Here is a 20,684-nt window from a genome sequence, read left to right as displayed (position 1 = left end):
TCTTTTCGTATATATCCCCTGAAAACTCCCCTGAAATCTAAAGATCTCACCTTTATTAAAGATTGCCATGAAAACTAAAATCCACATCGTCTTGGAAGGCTCGCTTACAAACTGTCTGATTATAGTACAGCAAAGTTAAGCAAAACTTTTCATGAACTCATATATATGGATGGAGAAGAACGTTTTGGCAGCAGTAGCTGAACAGGCTTCTATCTACAGCTAATCCTAAGAGCCAGTGTGGTGTAGTAGACAGAGCATCAGACTAGGATCTGGCAGACACAGGTTCGAATCCCAGGGCTGCCATGGCAGTTTGATGGGTGATCTGAGGCTGGCCAGTCATTCTTTGGCTCTGTATGCACTGGTATTTTGTCTCACTTTCACCATGAATGTTCATCAGGTTTTCTTTTTTTCTCTGCATGTCGTTTCCTTCCTTCAGCATTCAGTTCGCTTTCCATTTGCTGTTTCTCCGGGTTTTGTGAGAGTGGGGTCGTGGCAGTTCTTCCTTTTCTTTCCTTTCAAAAAGGTAAAGGTAGTCCCCTGTGCAAGCACCAGTCGTTTCCGACTCTGGGGTGATGTTGCATCACAACATTTTCATGGCAGACTTTTTATGGGGTGGTTTGCCATTGCCTTCCCCAGTCATCTACACTCCCCACCCCCCCAGCAAGCTGGGTACTCATTTTACTGACCTCGGAAGGATGGAAGACTGAGTCAACCTTGAGCCGGCTACCTGAACCCAGCTTCCACCAGGATCGAACTCAGGTCGTGAGCAGAGGGTTTGGACTGCGGTACTGCAGCTTTATACTCTGCGCCGCAGGGCTTCCAAGCCAAAGGTAATTCAAGAGCATACAGATTCCCTTAGATTTATCCCCTTAGGCCCCACCCTCTTAGGCCACTCCCCCACCTATATTTTAGATTATTTTTCAAATGGCATGAGTCTAGCGATAGGAAACCTTAGCTCCCTGACACATATCTTGCCAACTCCAGGTTGGAAAATACCTGGAGATCCGCTGGCGGTACAGCCATTTTCCCCAAAGGAACTGAACCCTGTTGTCTGGAGATCGGTTGTAATTCTGGGAGATTTCCAGGCTCCACCTGGAGTTTGGCAACCCTGTATCATACCCGAGGTGGAATTCTAGCAGAAGCTCCTTTGCATATTAGGCCACATACCCCTGATGTCACCAATCCTCAAAGAGCTTACAAAAAAGAGCTTTGTAAGCTCTTAGAGGATTGGCTACATCAAGGGTGTGTGGCCTGATATGCAAAGGAGCTCCTGGGAGAATTCCACCCCTGATCATACCCATCTTTTGAGGATCTCAAAATGAGCTACTTGGATGGTAGGCTTCCCAACCCTCCCGCCCTGGAGGGGGACCCCAGGATTTACAGCCTCTTCCCCCGCTCTCCAAAAAAACGGAAGCGGGGGGAGGGGGAGGGAAACGGCGCCAAGGAGTGTGGCGAGCTGCCCCATCTCAAAGGAGCAGTTACGGTGAAGCAGAGAAGAGTCAGCAGCAGCGCAGCAGCGTCGCCTGCTCCGTTCCGCCTCTGAGGCGAAATCAGAGAAGGGGAGGGTGGAGGGAAGGAAGACATTTAAAAAGGTGTGCCATCCCTTGAAATGCGATGGCCAAAACTCCCGTTGGGGTTCAGTGATGCTTGTCACACCCCTGCTCCTAGCTCCACCCCAGTGTCTCCTGGCTCCACCCCCAAAGTCCCCAGAGATTTCTTGAATTGGACTTGGCAACCCTATTGGATGGCGAAAATGTTAGAAGTGGAGAGTGTACACTATCTTCTGCCTCAGTCTTTAGAGGCAGCACCTAGATAGAAGGGGTCAGGACACAAGGCCACCTTTCCTTCCTGCTATCTGATACTATCCTTTGTTAAGCAGAATACTATTCTTAGGGACTTCTGGCTTAACACTTCTCTCTTGCACACACGCAAAGAAGGAGCACACACTCTGTCTCAGGTGCCATGGGTGCCAACTGCATCTGCAAAATTCTCACAGGGGGGTTGAACAATGGAGCCCAGAAATAATTAAGGGGAGGGGGAAGTAAGTAAGAAAGAGCACAATAAAATGTAGAGGTTCCGCAACTCTGCTCTTGTGAGCTCCTGCCCCAAATGAGGCCTGTATAGGTTTGCCAATCCCCAGGTGAGGCAGGGATCCCCCTATTTGGAAGCCCTCCCCCCGCTTCAGAGTCACCAGAAAGCTGGGGGGGGGGGGAATGTCTGCTGGGGACTCCATAATACCCTATGGAGACCAGTTCCCATAGGGAATAATGGAGAACTAATCTGCAGGTACCTGGGGCTCTGGATAGACTGTTTTTTTGAGATAGAGGCATCAAATCTTCCACATAGCATCTGGTGTCATTCCTCAAAACACACCCCAAGTTTCAAAAAGATTAGACTAGGGGATCCAATTGTATGAGCCCCCAAAGAAGGTGCCCCTATCCTTTATTATTTCCAATGAAGGGAAGGCATGTAAAAGGTGTGTGGTCCCTTTAAATGTGATGGCCAGAACTCCCTTTGGAGCTCAATTATGCTTGTCACACCCTTGCTCCTGACCCCATCCCAATGTCTCCTGGCTCCACCCCCAAAGTCCCTAGATATTTCTTGAATTGAACTTGGCAACCCTAGGCCTGTACATGAGAGAGATTCCTGGCTGTAGCATAACAATACAACAGGAAATTCCATTTTCCCTTCTTACCACCACTTTGACATACGTCAGGTTGAAAGGGAGAGCATGTGGCCCAAGACCACCCAACGACCATCATATCAACGCAGACATCTGAACTTAACTCTCCCTCTCTGTGTTTGTTTCCTTTGAGTAAAAGGCAAAAGAGAGGTCCGCCATGTTTGGATGGAACATTCAAGTCTGACAAATGTGTGGAATACTTTGCGAGAGAATCCCAAGCTCAAATTGAATAAGACTGGCATGCGGTGTGGGAGCACATTCTCTGCATGCATAATGGTGCTTTGCTGTTGACAATCTGCAGAACGGCTAATCTGAAAATCTTCCAGGGATACCCTTGAGGCTACAGAGTATGAAGTCCCTGGTGCTTCTTAATTAGGTAAATCGGGCAGGAAATCTACTTAAGAAGGAAACTTCTCTTTCCAGGGAGAACTGACAGTAAATATCTTAGTGGCTAATGGTACCATTTTCAAAAAGAAACCTTGACACATGTGCTAAAGAAGGCTGGCGTTGATCAGGCCATTGATGGATTCCCTATCAACTCTCGGTGGGCTGACAAATCTGTATTTACATTCTCATCAACAACTTTTCTAAGGATTTCCAAAGATGCTTGTCGTTTGAGCAGTTCCGTGACAACAGAAGGCTGCCAGCTCCAAAGCTCCAGAGACAGTTTGGTGCAGTGGTTAAGTGCGCAGACTCTTATCTGGGAGAACCAGGTTTGATTCCCCACTCCTCCACTTGCACCTGCTAGCATGGCCTTGGGTTGTCCTTGAAAGGGAAACTTCTGTGAGAGCTCTGTCAGCCCCACCCACCTCACAGGCAGTGTTCCCTCTAAGCTGAGTTAGTGTGAGCTAGCTCACAGTTTTTTAGCCTCCAGCTCACACGTTTTTGTCTTCGCTCAGGAAGAATGACCCCACAACATACTAATTTCTGCAGTAGCTCACAGCTTTAATGCCAATAGCTCACGAAGCAGAATTTTTGCTCATAAGACTCCACAGCCTAAAGGGAGTATTTCTCCAGGGTGTCGTGAGGGAAGAAGATAAAGGCGATTGTGAGCTGCTCTGAGACTCTGATTCAGGGGGAAGGGCGGGGTATAAATCTACGCTCTTCTTCTTCAAGGGTATTTGGAGCAAATTCTCAGACACAGTCATCACAAGGCATTTAGCAATAATTCAGTCCATAGACATTTTTTTTTTTTGCATCTGAAGTAACCAGAAGTCATTTCCTCAGCAGATAAGAAAACAGGGGGTTGATTGCTGATGGATTTTTTTCACTGTATTTCCATCCAAGAGGCCTCTTTTTTTTTTTTAGTGTTGTTTGTCTGTTTACTGATTTGTATCATCCCCTTTGTTTTTTCTTTGCTCATTTTTTTTAAACAAAGGCAAGCCCCTTTGTACAAGGTTACTCCACTCGGAATACAAAGCGTATTGCTAGATCTGCAGTCTTACTTTGGATGGTTTGGGGGGTTTTTTAAAAAAAATTCATCATGATGTGAAGGAGGAAGTTAAACAAATAGCTTCAACCCCCTCTCAGATCTACTATCCAAAGGAACTGACGCTGCCCCCTAGCGAGTCAGAAAGCTTTTGTTTCATGCTTCTCATAGGGTTGCCACTTCCAGGCTGGGAAACTCTTGGAGATTTGGGAGGTGGGGGGGGCGGAATTAAACAGGAATGAAGAAGAAGAAGATATTGGATTTATATCCCACCTAGGCTTCCCAATCCCCAGATCCCAGAGGGGGATCCCCCGGTTTTACAGGCTTCCCCACTCCCCCAGCCAGCTGGCTGGCGGGGGAAGCCCCACCCCCACAGCTATCATGCACCTCCATGAACGATTCCCATAGGGAATGATGGGGAATTGATCCGCGGGTATTGGGGGCTCTGGGGGAGGCTGTTTTTTGAGATAGAGGCACCAAATTTTCAGTATAGCATCTAGTGCCTCTCCCCAAAATATCCCCCAAGTTTCAAAAATATTGGACCAAGGGGTCCAATTCTATGAGCCCCTAAAGAAGGTGCCCCTATCCTTTATTATTTCCTATGGAAGGAAGGCATTTTAAAAGGTGTGCAGTCCCTTTAAATGTGATGGCCAGAACTCCCTTTGGAGTTCAATGATGCTTGTCACACCCTTGTTCCTGGCTCCACCCCCAAAGTCTCCTGGCTCCACCCCCAAAGTCCCTAGATATTTCTTGAATTGGACTTGGCAACCCTAATCCCACCTTATACTCTGAATCTCAAGAGTGGTCACAATCTCCTTTACCTCCCCCCCACCACCACAACAGACACCCTGTGAGGCAGGTGGGGCTGAGAGAGCTCTCCCAGAAGCTGCCCTTTCAAGGACAACTCTGCGAGAGCTATGGCTGATCCAAGACCATTCCAGCAGGTGCAAGTGGAGGAGTGGGGAATCAAACCCGCTTCTCCCAGATAAGAGTCCAAACACTTAACCACTACGCCACACTGAAAAAAAACAAGCAAGGGAAAACTAAGGAAAAAGGAAAAAATAGGCCAAAGATTGATCCTTTCTTATTAGGGTGATTAGAAATGTTCAGGTCCAGCTGCCTCTTTTTAGAAAAAAAGAATAACTGGTGATACGTAATGCCCATTTTTTTCCGGCAAACAATCTTCCAGCCGTTTGAAAAGCGAAATTCTATATAAATAGCCCTAAAAGGTCTACGGTACATTATGAACTGGAGACATGCAGTGTTCATGATGGATTTGACACTTTATCTATTTTTATACAATTCCAATCTTCCTTTTAACCCTGGAAGGAGAAAACATCAGTGGCTCAGGACATCCTTTCTTTTCCCATAATAATATATATTTTTGTCTCCCTGAAGATGAATACAAAAGACCACAAAAAACTTAGGCCTTTTGTTCCAAGCCTTTTGAAAGCAGTGTCCTTCCTTCCTTTTTTTTTTTTCTTTGCGCTTTTCCCATCCAGGGCTTTGTGGGCCATAAAAAGTCTACTCTCCTTGTTCGAGGGGCTGGTTGCACACCAAGTTGGGCTGGTTGCACACCTGATGTTTCCAAAATACTCCTTGCAAGCTGTATTCTTTGTAAGGGAGGAAAGAAAGACTAATATCTATTATATTTTTAATCTAAACACAAAATGGCTGCCACAGTTGGCAGAGCCAATTACAAAATGGCTGCTACAAAAGGCAGAGTCTTTCACGCAGAGAAAGCCCAAGTGAAAGAGAGAAGGTTTGTCGATAAAAGAGAGACAAACAGACGGATGGATGGATGGATGGATGATAGCTAGACAGGCAAGCAGGCAGACAGACAGAAGGAAAGGCAGGCAGATGGGCAGAAGAGAAGCAAGCAGAGTCCCTTTGTTTGTTTGGAGCACCCCTTTAGGCTGCTCTGCTTTTATTTTCCTGTTTACCTGAAGAAGTTGGTTGAAATACAGCAGATGGTTACATTCAGCAACTCCTATGAGTAAATTGCCCCAGTGAGATCACGAAACTTTGTGCATGCTAACTGGTTTTTGGGGGGGAGGTTGGCTGCTATGTGAGTGTGTATGTGTGTGTGTTCACTTTCATTTAGTGAAAGTGCAGCTACTGGGGTGAGGAAATTAAGACTGTATTCAGGGGAACTGCACTGCTGTATTTTATTTATTTATTTTAGAGAATAGAAAAGTCTCTTGGCTCCACCCCCAAAGCCTCCAGATATTTTCTGAGTTGGACCTGGCAACCCTAGAATCTGCTTCCCTTACCAGATTCCCCTCTGCAAATTTTAGTGACGTACATTACCCCTCTTGGACCCACAACATAATGTAGTGAGGGGTTCTGTGTGTATCAGCAAAGCTGAGAGCAATACCATAAGGAGTTTACACTCTGTCAAGGGGCTCAAATCCTAGCAGAGTCATACCACACACCCACGATGTAGCCAATCCTCCAAGAGCTTACAGGGCTCTTAGTACAGGGAGATGTGGCCTAATATGCAAAGGAGTTCCTGCTACAAAAAAAAAAGCCCTGGATGAGACTAAATAGTAGGGTTGCCATAGGTTGGAAGCGACTTGACAGCACTTAAAACACACGCACGCATTTTCTAAATATACAGTTGATGTACAACTATTCATAAAATATTTAATGTTTGGCACTGATTCTTTTGCAGCTAAGGATCTTGCAAAAAAAAAAAAAACTGTTTACAGAGTTTGACAGCGTCTGACAAGGAATAGTCAATGTTTAACAGCTGTTATGCATTAGGATTTGGGAGTGACTGACATGTGGTGGGGAATATTTGACAATGTTTGACAGGTGACATCTAGTAGGTGTCAATGTTCAACAGGCTCTGACAGCCGATAGGATGCAAAGTAAGCATTCTTGTTGACTCTTTCCTTCCCTTGGCAAGTTGGAACGGGCGATTCTCTAAGCCTGACTTCCAAAATTCTGAGTCTAGAATTTTAGCATTAAAATTCAAAATCGGAAAATGGAGAAAATATTGATTTTTTGCTCCAGCAACTCTGGGGTCGATGTGATTGCTGCTACATGATGACAGTCCCTATCCAAATACATGCAAGTAGACCCATGACACAGAGCGGTAAAGCTGCAGCACTGCAGTCTGAGTTCTCTGCTCACGACCTGAGTTCGATCCCAGCGGAAGCTGGGTTCAGGTAGCTGGCTCAGGGTTGACTCAGCCTTCCATCCTTCCAAGGTCGCTAAAATGAATACCCAGATTGCTGGGGGGACAGTGTAGATGACTGGGGAAGGCAGTGGCAAACCACCCCATAAAAAGTCTGCCGTGAAAAAGTCGAGATGTCACATCACCCCAGAGTTGGAAACAACTGGTACTTGCATAGGGAACTACTTTTACCTTTAGACCTGGTTATCCAAGGGTCTTCTACCTTTCCAGACCCACACATCTCGGAGATTAGTGTGCAAAAAGAGCCCCAAAGGGGGCCCCCTTTTGCACATTTTTGCTCAAAGAACTCAGGTTCTTAAAAAGCTGAAGTCCACTGGATGACCAGAGCCCTAAAGAAGACCAAAGCCCTAAATCAGTATTGGATTCCATCTTTGCCAGAGGATGTAGTGATGACCACAGGTGTAAACAGCTTTAAAAAAGGGATTGGATAGATGCATGGAGGAGAGGTGACTGAGGGGAAACCCCATGCTTAGAGGCACTAGGCCTCTAAATCCCAGAGCCAGCACTGGTAGGATTGCCAGCCTCCAGGTGGGGCCTGGAGAACTTCTGCTTTTACAACTAATCCCAAGCTGGCAGAGATCAGCTCCCCTGAAGAAAATGGCTGCTCAGAAGGGTGGACTCCTTGGCATTGTACCATGCTGAGGCCCCTCCCCTCCCAAACCCTGTCCTCTCCTGGATTCATGGCCGACTGATAGGAGTAGGTGACCACCTAGGGTGCCACTTAGCCTAGGGCACGCTGCAGGGCCTGCCTGGATCCACCCTCAATGTCTCCAGGTATTTTCCAACACAGGCCTGTCAACCCTAGCCAGGAGGCAACATGAGGAGAAGGCCTCAGTCTCAATCATTGGCTGTCCAGAGGAACTGGTTGGTCACAGTGAGAGACCACTGTGTGGGTTAGATGGACCGCTGGTCTGACCCAGCAGGGCTCTTCTTATGTTCTTGTATGAATGCCAGCAACAACCCACAGTCTTCCAGCAGAAGGAATTACAGGAGGATTTCTCCTTCAGTTAGTAGCAGCGTCACGGCCCCAATGGAATCCATTAATACAAAGTAAATACTGAAACCCGTCCATCAACAGAAGAAAATTACCTCAACCCTACACAAAATCCTGTGTGTTTGCAGAAAGCAGGAAAGTAAACAGATTTTTTCCCTCCTTAAAAGGCAGAGAAGTCCCTGCTCCAAAATAATTGCCAAGCCCTCTGTAAGAAACCGAGCAACTCCAATTAAACTTTTGTGACCTCTGGGGAGGGGGAAATGAAGAAGTCCATCTCAACCCCATCACACTTCATCTTTCCTTTTCTTCTTTTCTTCCCCACCTCCCAACCAGGTCTCAGTCTGTCCTGAAAACTTGGCCACGATAAACAGACAATTTATGATGGAGGCCATTTCCAAGAGAACAAATGCCACCGTGCACGTTTATCACCGGCACAATTTCCTGCCTAAACTGAGGGCAACCAGGCCAATGGAGGCATAATTGCTCTGGCGTCCTACCAAAGAGATATCTCAGGTGACCACTCCATCCCCCTCCTTCCCACCTACTCCCCATTCTTCTTTTGCCAATAAACTAACTGTGTGGGTGGAGGGAAGGCATTGGAGAACTGAATCCGCAGTCTGATTTCCTGAGGCAAACATGGGAGAGGCACACAGTCTTTTGACAGATGAGATAAAGACAGGGAAATGGAGGAATTACAGCTATTTGGAAAACTGGGGATGTCTTCAGACTCTTCCATTTGGAATGAGTTAAATGCTTTGTAAGGAATGTCGCCAGCTCTGAGTAGGGAAATTTCTGAAGATTTGGGGGTGGAGTTTGGAGAAAACAGAGTCTGAGGGAAGAGAGGGCTGCCATCAGGTATAAAGTCATAGAGCCCATCCTCCGAAGCATCCATTTTGATCTCTGACATCTGGAAATTAGTGGTAATTCTGGGATTTTTTTCAGGCCCAATCTGGATGTTATAGAAGAAGAAGAAAACATTGGATTTATATTCCGCCCTCCACTCAGAGTCTCAGAGCGGCTCACAATCTCCTTTATCTTCCTCCCCCACAACAGACACCCTGTGAGGTAGGTGGGGCTGAGAGGGCTCTCACAGCAGCTGCCCTTTCAAGGACAAACTCTGCCAGAGCTATGACTGACCCGAGGCCATTCCAGCAGGTGCAAGTGGAGGAGTGGGGAATCAAACCGGTTCTCCCAGATAAGAAAGCTATGGCTAACCCAAGGCCATGCCAGCAGCTGCAAGTGGAGGAGTGGGGAATCAAACCCGGTTCTCCCAGATAAGAGTCCGCACGCTTAACCGCTACACCAAACCATAGCATTGCCAAGTCCAATATCAAGGACAGAATGAGTAGGCACATTGATGAACACAGGTTATTGAGGAAGACTCAGCATGGGTTCTGTAAGGGAAGATCTTGCCTCACTAACCTGTTACATTTCTTTGAGGGAGTAAACAAACTTGTGGACAAAGGAGACCCGATAGATGTTGTTTACCTTGACTTCCAGAAAGCTTTTGATAAAGTTCCTCATCAAAGGCTCTTTAGAAAGCTTGAGAGTCATGGAGTAAAAGGACAGGTCCTCTTGTGGATCAAAAACTGGCTGAGTAATAGGAAGCAGAGAGTGAGTATAAATGGGCAGTCTTCGCAGTGGAGGACGGTAAGCAGTGGGGTGCCGCAGGGCTCGGTACTGGGTCCCATGCTCTTTAACTTGTTCATAAATGATTTAGAGTTGGGAGTGAGCAGTGAAGTGGCCAAATTTGCGGATGACACTAAATTGTTCAGGGTGGTGAGAACCAGAGAGGATTGTGAGGAACTCCAAAGGGATCTGTTGAGGCTGGGTGAGTGGGCGTCAACGTGGCAGATGCGGTTCAATGTGGCCAAGTGCAAAGTAATGCACATTGGGGCCAAGAATCCCAGCTACAAATACAAGTTGATGGGGTGTGGACTGGCAGAGACTGACCAAGAGAGAGATCTTGGGGTCGTGGTAGATAATTCACTGAAAATGTCAAGGCAGTGTGCGTTTGCAATAAAAAAGGCCAACGCCATGCTGGGAATTATTAGGAAGGGAATTAAAAACAAATCAGCCAGTATCATAATGCCCCTGTATAAATCGATGGTGCGGTCTCATTTGGAGTACTGTGTGCAGTTCTGGTCGCCGCACCTCAAAAAGGATATTATAGCATTGGAGAAAGTTCAGAAAAGGGCAACTAGAATGATTAAAGGGCTGGAACACCTTCCCTATGAAGAAAGGTTGAAACGCTTAGGGCTCTTTAGCTTGGAGAAACGTCAACTGAGGGGTGACATGATAGAGGTTTACAAGATAATGCATGGGATGGAGAAAGTAGAGAAAGAAGTACTTTTCTCCCTTTCTCACAATACGAGAACTCGTGGGCATTCGATGAAAATGCTGAGCAGACAGGTTAAAACGGATAAAAGGAAGTACTTCTTCACCCAAAGGGTGATTAACATGTGGAATTCACTGCCACAGGAGGTGGTGGCGGCCACAAGCATGGCCACCTTCAAGAGGGGGTTAGATAAAAATATGGAGCAGAGGTCCATCAGTGGCTATTAGCCACAGTGTGTATGTGTGTGTGTGTGTGTGTGTATATATATATACATATATATATATATAAGAAATATCTGGGAACTTCGGGGGTGGAGCCAGGAGACATTGGGGGTGGAGCCAGAAGCAAGGTTGTGACAAGCACAATTGAACTCCAAAGGGAGTGCTGGCCATCACATTTAAAGGAACCGCACATCTTTTAAATGCCTTCCCTCCATTGGAAATAACGAAAGATAGGGGTACCTTTTGGGGGGGATTCATAGAATTGGACCCCCTGGTCCAATCTTTTTGAAACTTGGGGGGGGGCGTGTTTTGTGGAGAGTCATCAGATGCTAAACTGCAAATTTGGTGCCTCTGCCTCAAAAAACAGCCCCTCAGAGCCCCCAATACCTGCATATCAATTCTCCATTATACCCCATGTGAATAGAGTGTAGCTCCACGACTGCTGGCTGTTTTAATGATGTATAGTTATAACAAATTTTTGATTTTAATTATATATTGTGAAATGTTAATTTAAAGTGTAATTTTATACTTTTATGTTAGTTTTATATATGTTGTAAGCCGCCCTGAGCCACTCGGTGGGAAGGGCGGGATATAAATCCCAGATAAATAAATAAAATAAAATCTCCATAAGGAATGATGGAGTGCCCAGCAGACATTTCCCTCCCCCACACACACACACTTTCTGATGACCCTGGAGTGGGGGGAGGGCCTCCAAACTGGGGGATCCCCTGCCCCCACCTGGGGATTGGCAACCCTAGGAGATTAACAATTTCCAGTACTCCCCATAGTTCCCAGTTTTTTCCTTGGGGGGAAAAAATCCTCACGGTACATTTTAAGTGTGAAAATCCTTGCCGTAAGAAGCATTCTGCTCAGTTCAAAAATGTATTTATTGGGGGGAAATATTTGTGAGTCTCCTGCATTGTGTGGGACATTGCGCTAGACGACCCTCAAGGCCACTTCCAAGTATGATTCTAGGATCCATTTTCCTTCATTATGAATTAGGCCAGGGGTGGCCAAGCTGTGGCTCTTTCACAGACATGGCATGGCTCTTGAACACCCCACTGCCCTCTTAGCTGACTTGGAGAAAGCATTTGTCTCTTTAAATCACTTCTCCATAGGGTTGCCAATCCCCAGGTGGGGGCAGGGGATCCCCCGGTTTGGAAGCCCTCCCCTCGCTTCAGGGTCATCAGAAAGTGGGGGGGGGGGGAGGGGAGAGAAATGTCTGTTGGGAACTCTGTTATTCCCTATGGAGATTTATTCCTATAGAAAATCATGGAGGATTGATCCGCGGGTATCTGGGGCTCTGGGGGGCTGTTTTTTGAGGTAGAGGCACCAAATTTTCAGTACAACATTTAGTGCCTCTCCCCAAAGTATCCCCCAAGTTTCAAAACGATTGGACCAGGGGGTCCAATTCTATGAGCCCCAAAAGAAGGTGCCCCTATCCATTATTTCCTATGGAAGGAAGGCATTGAAAAGGTGCCGTCCCTTTAAATGTGATGGCCAGAACTCCCTTTGGAGTTCAATTATGCTTGTCACAGCCTTGATCTTGGCTCCACCCCAATGTCTCCTGGCTCCACCCCCAAAGTCCCCAGATATTTCTTGAATGGACTTGGCAACCCTACTTCTCCAAGCCAAGTCAGCCAGTGGCTTGGACAGTGCTTTCAAAGTTTAAAGTTGCTTTCTTTCTACCTCTCTCCCTTCCCCATCTATTTTCCTTCTTTCCTTCCTCCCTCCCTCCCTGGCGGCTCTCAAACATTTGATGTTCATGTCTTGCAGCTCTTAAACAGCTGGCGTTTATTCTACGCGGCACTTACGTTAAACAAGTTTGGCCACCCCTGAATTAGGAAGATCATGAGAGGGAGTCGGGAGGGGATGAGCTCAGTTCTTGTGGCCCTTTCTAACATGCCCAGGGTAATACCGATCACTATATAGGGGCAAGGCTTTTTTTTGTACCATATTAGGCCACACATATTAGGCCCTGATGTAGCCAATCCTCCAAGAGCTTACAGGATTCTCCTTTCAGGCTCTACTGTAAGCTGCAGGAGGATTGGCTACATCGGGGGTGTATGCAAAGGAGTTTCTTCTACAAAAAAACCCCAAAACCCTGCATAGGGGTCAGGAATAGGGTTGCCAAGTCTAATTCAGAAAATATCTGGGGACTTTGGGGGTGGAGCCAGGAAACCTTGGGGGTGGAGACAGGAGATTTGGGCGGAGCCAGACTTTCCCATTTCCAAATAAATATATACAAATACAGCAGTGCAGTTCACCTGAACAGTCATCATTTCCTCGCCCCCAATAGCTGCAATTCTAGTAAATGAAAGTGTAAATACACAAAAAGCAGCCAAAATGCACAGAGTTTGCAAGCTCACATTTTTGTGATCTCACTGGGGCTTTATTCACAGGAGCTGCTGTTCTTCAGGCTAACACTAGCAAATAAAAAGAGAGAGAGGGGGAGTTTTCCTCCATCCCATAAACAAGTTCCTATACAAAGAATTTGATAACAATCAAAACAAACACAGAGACACAGACACTCTCTTACTGGTTCCTCTGCAAAGACTTCTGAAAAGTACAGGGGCTAAGCTGCTTGCTCTCTCTCACTGAGTCACACACACTTACTTGCTCTGAAACAAAAGCAAAACAAATGCAGGGACTGTGCTGCTTAGGGTTGCCAAGTCCAATTCAAGAAATATCTGGGGACTTTGGGGGGTGGAGCCAGGAGACACTGGGGGCAGAGCCAGGAACAAGGGTGTGACAAGCATAATTGAACTCCAAGAGAGTTCTGGCCATCACATTTAAAGGGACAGCACACCTTTTTAAATGTCTTCCTTCCATAGGAAATAATGAAGGATAGGGGCACCTTCTTTTGGGGCTCATAGAATTGGACCCCATGGTCCAATCGTTTTGAAACTTGGGGGGTACTTTGGGGAGAGGCACTAGATACTATATTGAAAATTTGGTGCCTCTACCTCAAAAAACAGATCCCCCAGAGCCCCTGAAACCTCCAGAACAATTCCCCATTATACCCTATGAGAATCGATCACATAGTGAATAATGAAGACGTTTCCCTCTCCTTCCCGCCCCGCTTTCTGGGGAGACTGAAGCAGCGGATCGGCCTCTCTACTCACCAGTTGCTGCCAGCTTCTTCACAGAAACACAGACACACCATCCTAAATTGAAGCCTTTCAAGTCAAGTCTCCGGAGGTGCAAAGACACATGGTCCTTTGCCAGCGGGGCTCCCTCTCCCCCCCCCCTTGCCAGCCAGCTGATTGGGGGCGGGAAGCAGCCTGGGAAAACTGAAGAAAGGCTGCTGCGATCGGGGCTGGGTGGGAAGGGAAGGGCAAGGAGAAGCTGCTGGGATCGGGGCTGGGTGGGAAGGGCCGCCATCCTCCCCCCCCCCGCTTTCCAGATTTTTGGCGAGCGGGGGGAGAAGGCTCTAAATCGGGGGTCCCCTGGCTAGGCAGGGGATTTGGGAAGACTAGTGCTGCTGCTGACCCTTTCCCGTGAAGTACTTCCTGCTTCCTGCTCACATTAAAAAGCACACACACACATTCTAAAATGGGACCTGTTTGCAGATCTAGAAGTACAAGGTGGCTGAGGGTGTGGGGCTTCCCCCCACCGACCAGCTGGCTGGGGGCATGGTAGAGCTTGTAAAACCGGGGGGATTCCCCACTGGGACCTGGGGATTGGGAAGCCTAGTCAAGAAGGAATCTTCCTCCAGGCCAGATTGGCTCAGGGATGCTGGAGGGTTTTTTGCTTTCTTCTGGGCATAAGTCACGGGGTCACTGGGGGAGGTAGTTGTGGATTTTCTGAGTTGTGCAGGCGGTGGACTAGATGACCCTTGGGATCCCTTCCAGCTCTATGTTTCTGTGCTTCTATTTTTTCCAATTCCACCCCCTCTCCCCAGTTTTAGAAGGGAAATTGATCATACTTGGCTGGCTCAGGGAACAAAGATCTTCTGCCAGTGCTAAGAGCAGCCAGAGTTCTCCTATTCCTATTCCTTCCTATTCCATCCTATGTTTGTTCCTATAACACTTCAAGCTGCCATCTGTGTGATGAATATGCTAACTGCTGCCCCGAGTGTTAGATTCATTAAGCTAATTAGCCAGACATTTTCAAAATGTCATCTAAAGGACACCTGGGTTAAGCACTTTATTTAAGTGGTAAGCGACATGGAAAACATTCTTGGTATCAGCACAAAGGCGGAGCACACGTTACACTTGCTGGGGACATGATGTTCTGCGCCGGCAATGCCCTTACCCCAAGAAGAGCAAGGTTCTGAGAATTCCTCCAAGCACAAAGCAACCCCAATCCCATCAGTCGCAGGCAGAATTCTGAAATCTGACCATATGGCAGAGAGGATCCCAAAACTGCAGTCGATAAGATTTGGCCCCAGGAGTGAATGACCTGCTAAAAACAGCTTAAATGAACATGGGCATGGACATAACCATGATGGATGAGAACAAAAGGCCCATCCAGTCCAGCATTCAGTTGCCCTGACCTGGTGTCATGATCTAAGGCCTAGTGTGGCCTAGAGGGCAGGGAGAAGCCTGCCAGAGCTATGGCTGACCCAAGGCCATTCCAACAGGTGCACGTGGAGGAGTGGGGAATCAAACCCGGTTCTCCCAGATAAGAGTCCAAGCACTTAACCACTACGCCAAACTGGCTCTCAACCAGAGTGTTGCCTCCAATGTCATTGACGCAGTGATGCCACTTCCAAATGCCTCTCCCCCCAATTCCCTGCTATGATGAAGAGGGGACGTGGCAACCATTTCTACAGTAGAAGAGCAAGTTATGAGTCCAGTAGCCCCTTAGAGACCAATGAGACTTTTGAGGATATAAGCTTCTGAGTCATTTGAAATATGGTACTGGAAGAGAGTTTTATGAATACTGTGGATTGCCAAAAAGACCAGTCAGTGGGTTCTTGTTCAAATCAACCCTGAACCGTCCCTAGAAGCAAAAATTACTAATCTGAGGCTATCCTACTTTGGTCCCATCCTGAGAAGACAAGAGTCACTGGAACAGACAACCATGCTAAGAAACGTTGCGGGCAACAAGAAAAGAGAAAGAACACAAGATGGATTGACGCAATCAAGAAAGCCACGACCCTCAGTATGCAAGACATGAGCAGGGACATTTTGGAGGAGATTATTTCATAGGGCAGCCATAGGCTGGAAGTGAATCTCATAATGAACTGGGCTCACAAACCAACCGGCAGCCAGTGAAGGCCTTGAACTGCTGCCTGATATCTAGACCAGCCATGCAGCCTCAACTCTGCATTCTGAACTCCATGAAGTTTCTGCAGCATCAGCAAAGACAGCCATTTAGAGCAGGGGTGTCAAACATGTGGCCCGGGGGCCGAATCAGGCCCCCCCAGAGGGCTCCTATCAGGCTCCCAAGCAACTGGCTGTCATCTGCTTCCTTCTCTTTCTCTTGCTTCCTTCTGCATCACAGCCTACTTTGCCAGGCTTGCTCAATTGCACAGGAGCTACAGAGCAAAACCTCAATTTTCTCCATTGGCTGAGGCTCCTCCCTTGGGAAGGAAGGGGGGAGGCAGAGTTTGCTTTGCCAGGCTCTCTCAATCACACAGCCGAGCCACTGTGACAAGCCCTCTCTTCCTTTTATTGGCTGAGGCTCCTCCCCTTCCTGGTGCCCTGGGGAAAGAAGGAAAGAGCCAGAGCTTCCTTTGCCCAGTTCCCTGGATTCCATGGGAGAAATACAAAGAAAGCACCTTTAAGACCAACGAGTGCTAATGTTTTAAGTATGTTTTATTTTAAGGGTTTTTTTTTAAAAAAAATCTTTAATTGTGTTTGCCTGTATTCTTCATAAAGTTTCTATCTCTGCTACCTAATCTTAAATAGGAACACAAGCAACCTGGCCCGACATGGCCCAGCCCGGCAAGGTCTCCTTTAAGTCAGATCTGGCCCTCGTAACAAATGAGTTTGACACCCCTGCTTTAGAAAGCACAGTGTAGGAATCTCGTTGAGAGCCACAAAGACAAGGATAGTGATCGCAGACAGGAGACGGTATCTGAAGAAATATTGCGCTCTCTCTGGAAAACGTGTATCAAGCGAATACCAGGTGTCTATTGGAAAGAAAATAATTTTAAAAGTCCTGAAAAGTGGCCCTCAAAACTTGGGAAAGTCTACAACTCCGAACGCTCTAAATGCTGACGATGTGGAACAGAAAAGGCAGACTTGATAAATATTTGGTCATCTCTTGCGCAAATAAAAAAGGACGGCAGACGGTCATAATTAGAACTTCAACAACAGTAATACAGTAACTGGCCCCTGTTTGTCCATTACTCATAGTATTAAGCTGTGTCAAAGAAACTAGGAAATACAGAACAGATTTTTTTCATTGACTAACTGCGGCAAGAATAATGGGAAAGAATCGGAAGCCAAGAGACTTACCTTCAATCCAATGCTGGATTAAAAATTTCTAGTCATTCACCATCCTCATAAAATCAGCAAGTTTACACAGTAAGTATCCACTCCTCCCCACAAAAAAAAATATAGAGAGACACAGTTCTGAAAATAATTGTGGACTGATTTAACCTGAGTCGGTTGGATTTGATTTCATTCACCCGGGTAATTACAAAGCTATATAGAACCCTTCAAGAGTTCATTACAGTTTGATCTGTATTATTTACAATGCGTCTGTATATATTGCATTTATCAATAACATTTATCAATCATTGCATTTATCAATAGGAAGGTAAACGTTGCCATCCTAAGTGCAATGACACCACCAACTTCAAGGAGCTCGGCAGCAGAAAGTGTCATGTGGTGACACATGGCAACCCAGAAGGGGCTTCAAAGCAAGAGATGTTCAGAGGTGATTTGCCGTTGCCTACCTCTGCACGGCAACTCTGGACTTCCCTGGTGTCTCCCACCCAAGGACGAACCAAGGCTGACCTTGCTTAGCTTCCAAGGCCTGACAAGATGGGTTCGCCTGGGCCATCCAGGTCAGTGTGCTTAGAAGGGTATACATTTGCTTAGGATGGCACTCAAATTTACAGGAGTTTGTAGAGGATAACAATTAGCCAAGATAATACTAACTGCTGTAGCCTGGATCCAAGCACTTAGCTGTCCTCCTATCACAGGGGTGGCCAAACTTGCTTAACCTAAGAGCCACATAGAATACAGATATTTAAGAGCCATATAGATATGAAAATCAGATGCTTGAGAGATGCAAGACACGGAGGGAGGGAGGGAGGAACAAAGGAAGGAAGGGAGGGAGGGAGGAACGAAGGGAGGGAGGGAGGGAGGAACAAAGGGAGGGAGGGAGGGAAGGAGGAATGAAGGAAGGGAGGAAGGGAGGAACGAAGGGAGGGAGGGAGGAACGAAGGGAGGGAGGGAGGGAAGGAGGAATGAAGGAAGGGAGGAACGAAGGGAGGGAGGGAGGAACGAAGGGAGGGAGGGAGGAACGAAGGAAGGGAGGAAGGAAGGAAGGGAGGGAGGGAGGAACGAAGGAAGGAAGGAAGAGAGGGAGGAACGAAGGAAGGGAGGGAGGGAGGGAGGGAGGAAGGAAAATAGATGGGGGAGGGAAGAGAAGGTGGAAAGTAAGCAACTTTAACTTTAAATGCATTCTCCAAGTCTCTGGCTGGCTTGGCTTGGAGAAGTGATTTTTTTTTAACTTTCAATTTTTTTATTAAGAAACATCCTCAACTTTCAGTAGTTCAAAAGCCTGTAGTTTCTAGAATACAAAGTCAGCAATGTATTCTTCTAATACAAGTTGAGAGTAAAAAGTATAAGAATAAACATGTAACATGTAAACAAAACAGAGAAGTGATGTCAAGAGAGAAATGCCCTCCCCAAGCTAGACAACAGGGCAGTGGGGGCTTCGAGCGCCACACAATATGCATGAAAGAGCCACACGTGGCTCCTGAGCCACAGTTTGGCCACCCCTTCCTATCACATCAGAACACTATATTCAGATGCAAGACGTTGACTTCCTTACCTTCAGTATGTACAGCGGAGACGTAAGTCCAGTTATATCTCTTGACAATGTCCACCATTGCTCTCGCCTGCTGGGCATCTGAGGGCACCACTCTCATGAAGTATTTGAACAAGGTCTTGTCACTGAGGTCCATGCTGGTGGCCGAGTAGGCGATCTGAGGTATGTTGAAGAGCTGCAACAGGTTTTGGACCTGGATCGCCACGGAACTGGACCCCGGCCCAATGACCCCAACGATGGGCTTCTTGGAGTGGAAGGAAGAACTGGATCCATCCACACACTTCATGAGCCCTTGCTCCTCTTCTGCCGAGATGAGCGAATCCCGGATGAACTCGATGCTTTGCTCAAGAGCTACCGCCGAGTTCCAGCACGAATCCCGAATCTCACAGCCTAACGTTATGTTCGGCAACAGGGTAGGGTCCAGGTTAATCCTGTCCAGGGTATGAAGCATCGCCTCCACTCTTTGGATCCCATATTGCTCCCTCACCTCTCCACATTTCCTCTCGTGGACTTTGTCGACGCTTGGCTGATGGTGGACCGAGAACAACGCTCCGATGACGATGTCCCCCGGCATGTAGGCCACGACCCTTCTTTCATTGGCCTGTGCAGAAACCAAAAGCCCCCAGTTCCCACAGACATCTTCCTTCAAAACCAAGATGACAAGGAATAGCAAAAAGACCATTTTAGGGAATGGTTCAAGCCAGTCGATAAAACATGGTGGGACCACAAGGTGTGTGTTGTTAAATAGCTAGTCGCAAGTCTTTTGCAGGGACAAAGAAATCGAGCCGACGGTCAACCAGGCATTTCTGAACATTTTCTATCAGGGGGCCAACATCTCCTTGGCTTTTCAGAGGAGATACGCTCATAGTCTTCACAACCTATGAAAGAAAGTGGTTGCAGTCATTTAACAAGCAAAAGCAAAAGTTTCTAGCACCTCATAGATCTAAGGACCTCAATAGAATTCCCAGGCTCCCCCAGCCACTGGTGGTGGATGGAAGGGGTAGGGTTGCCATCTCCAGGCTGGGAAACTCCTAGAGATTTGGAGATGGAGCCTGGGGAGGATAGGGACCTCAGTGGGGTACAATGCCATCGAGTCCACCCTCCAAAGCATCCCTTTTCTCTCTGTAGTCTGTCAAAGAGTTGTAACTCCAGGGGATCTCCAAGTCCTATCTGGAGGCTGGCAACCTTGGACCCCCAACTATGCCTTGGCATGTCACAAGAGATTTGGGAAGGGATGCCTGGGAAGGCAAAGTTTAGGGAGGATGTGACGTCAGTTCCTGTTGATGTTCTAAGCTGCTTCCTGTAGTCTCTATGGTCTTTATATTCAAGACGAGGGGGGTTAGCCTAGAACATCTCGACACGCAGGCCATTTTTTTTTTCCTGCTCCTGAATTTTTTTGGAGTTGGGAAACTGGGGCTGGCATGTCCCCACCTGGATGAGTAAATAGGAGACCTACATAGATCTAGGCCTGTCACGAATATTTCATATAAAACAAAACGTGGAAGGGGATTTGGGTTGTTTTATCTTTACGGCATTTCGAGACAGCCCAAAGAAATCCCACGTCCGGAGAATAACAATCCTCAGAGCAGATCTGCCCAGCATTGAGTCGGTCAGCAGATTTTTGCCTGGCATAAAAGGCAACATATATTCCTTTGGAGGATTTGCCTCAAGTAAAACATCTCAGACATTTGGGAGGAAGCTCTGAGAGATACGGTTAAGGATGTCCATGTCAATTACTTCCGCCCTTCCTTTACAGTCTGCCCGTCTCACTTAGAATCAAGGCAGGCGATACAATTAAAAAGGACAATGTACGAAATGAACATCTGAATTGGAACCCAAAAAAAAAAATGTGTTCTGGGGC

General features: G+C 47.0%; 1 protein-coding gene across 2 annotated transcripts in view; it reads right to left on the bottom strand.

Annotated features, from left to right (window-relative positions):
- Nucleotides 1-19,692, bottom strand: part of GRM5 (glutamate metabotropic receptor 5) — a 389,835-nt gene extending 370,143 nt beyond the window's left edge. For both annotated transcript variants that reach the window (XM_060234964.1, XM_060234965.1), the window contains exon 1: nt 18,827-19,692. In XM_060234964.1, the coding sequence (XP_060090947.1) occupies nt 18,827-19,505 (679 nt within the window). In that variant the 5' untranslated portion in view covers nt 19,506-19,692. The remainder of the gene's footprint in view (nt 1-18,826) is intronic.
- Between the last annotated feature and the right edge of the window lie 992 nt (nt 19,693-20,684).

Source organism: Heteronotia binoei, chromosome 3, assembly GCF_032191835.1.
Source record: "Heteronotia binoei isolate CCM8104 ecotype False Entrance Well chromosome 3, APGP_CSIRO_Hbin_v1, whole genome shotgun sequence".
In the NCBI taxonomy this organism is placed as follows: Eukaryota; Metazoa; Chordata; class Lepidosauria; order Squamata; family Gekkonidae; genus Heteronotia; species Heteronotia binoei.
This window is presented reverse-complemented; position numbering and strand designations above follow the sequence as displayed.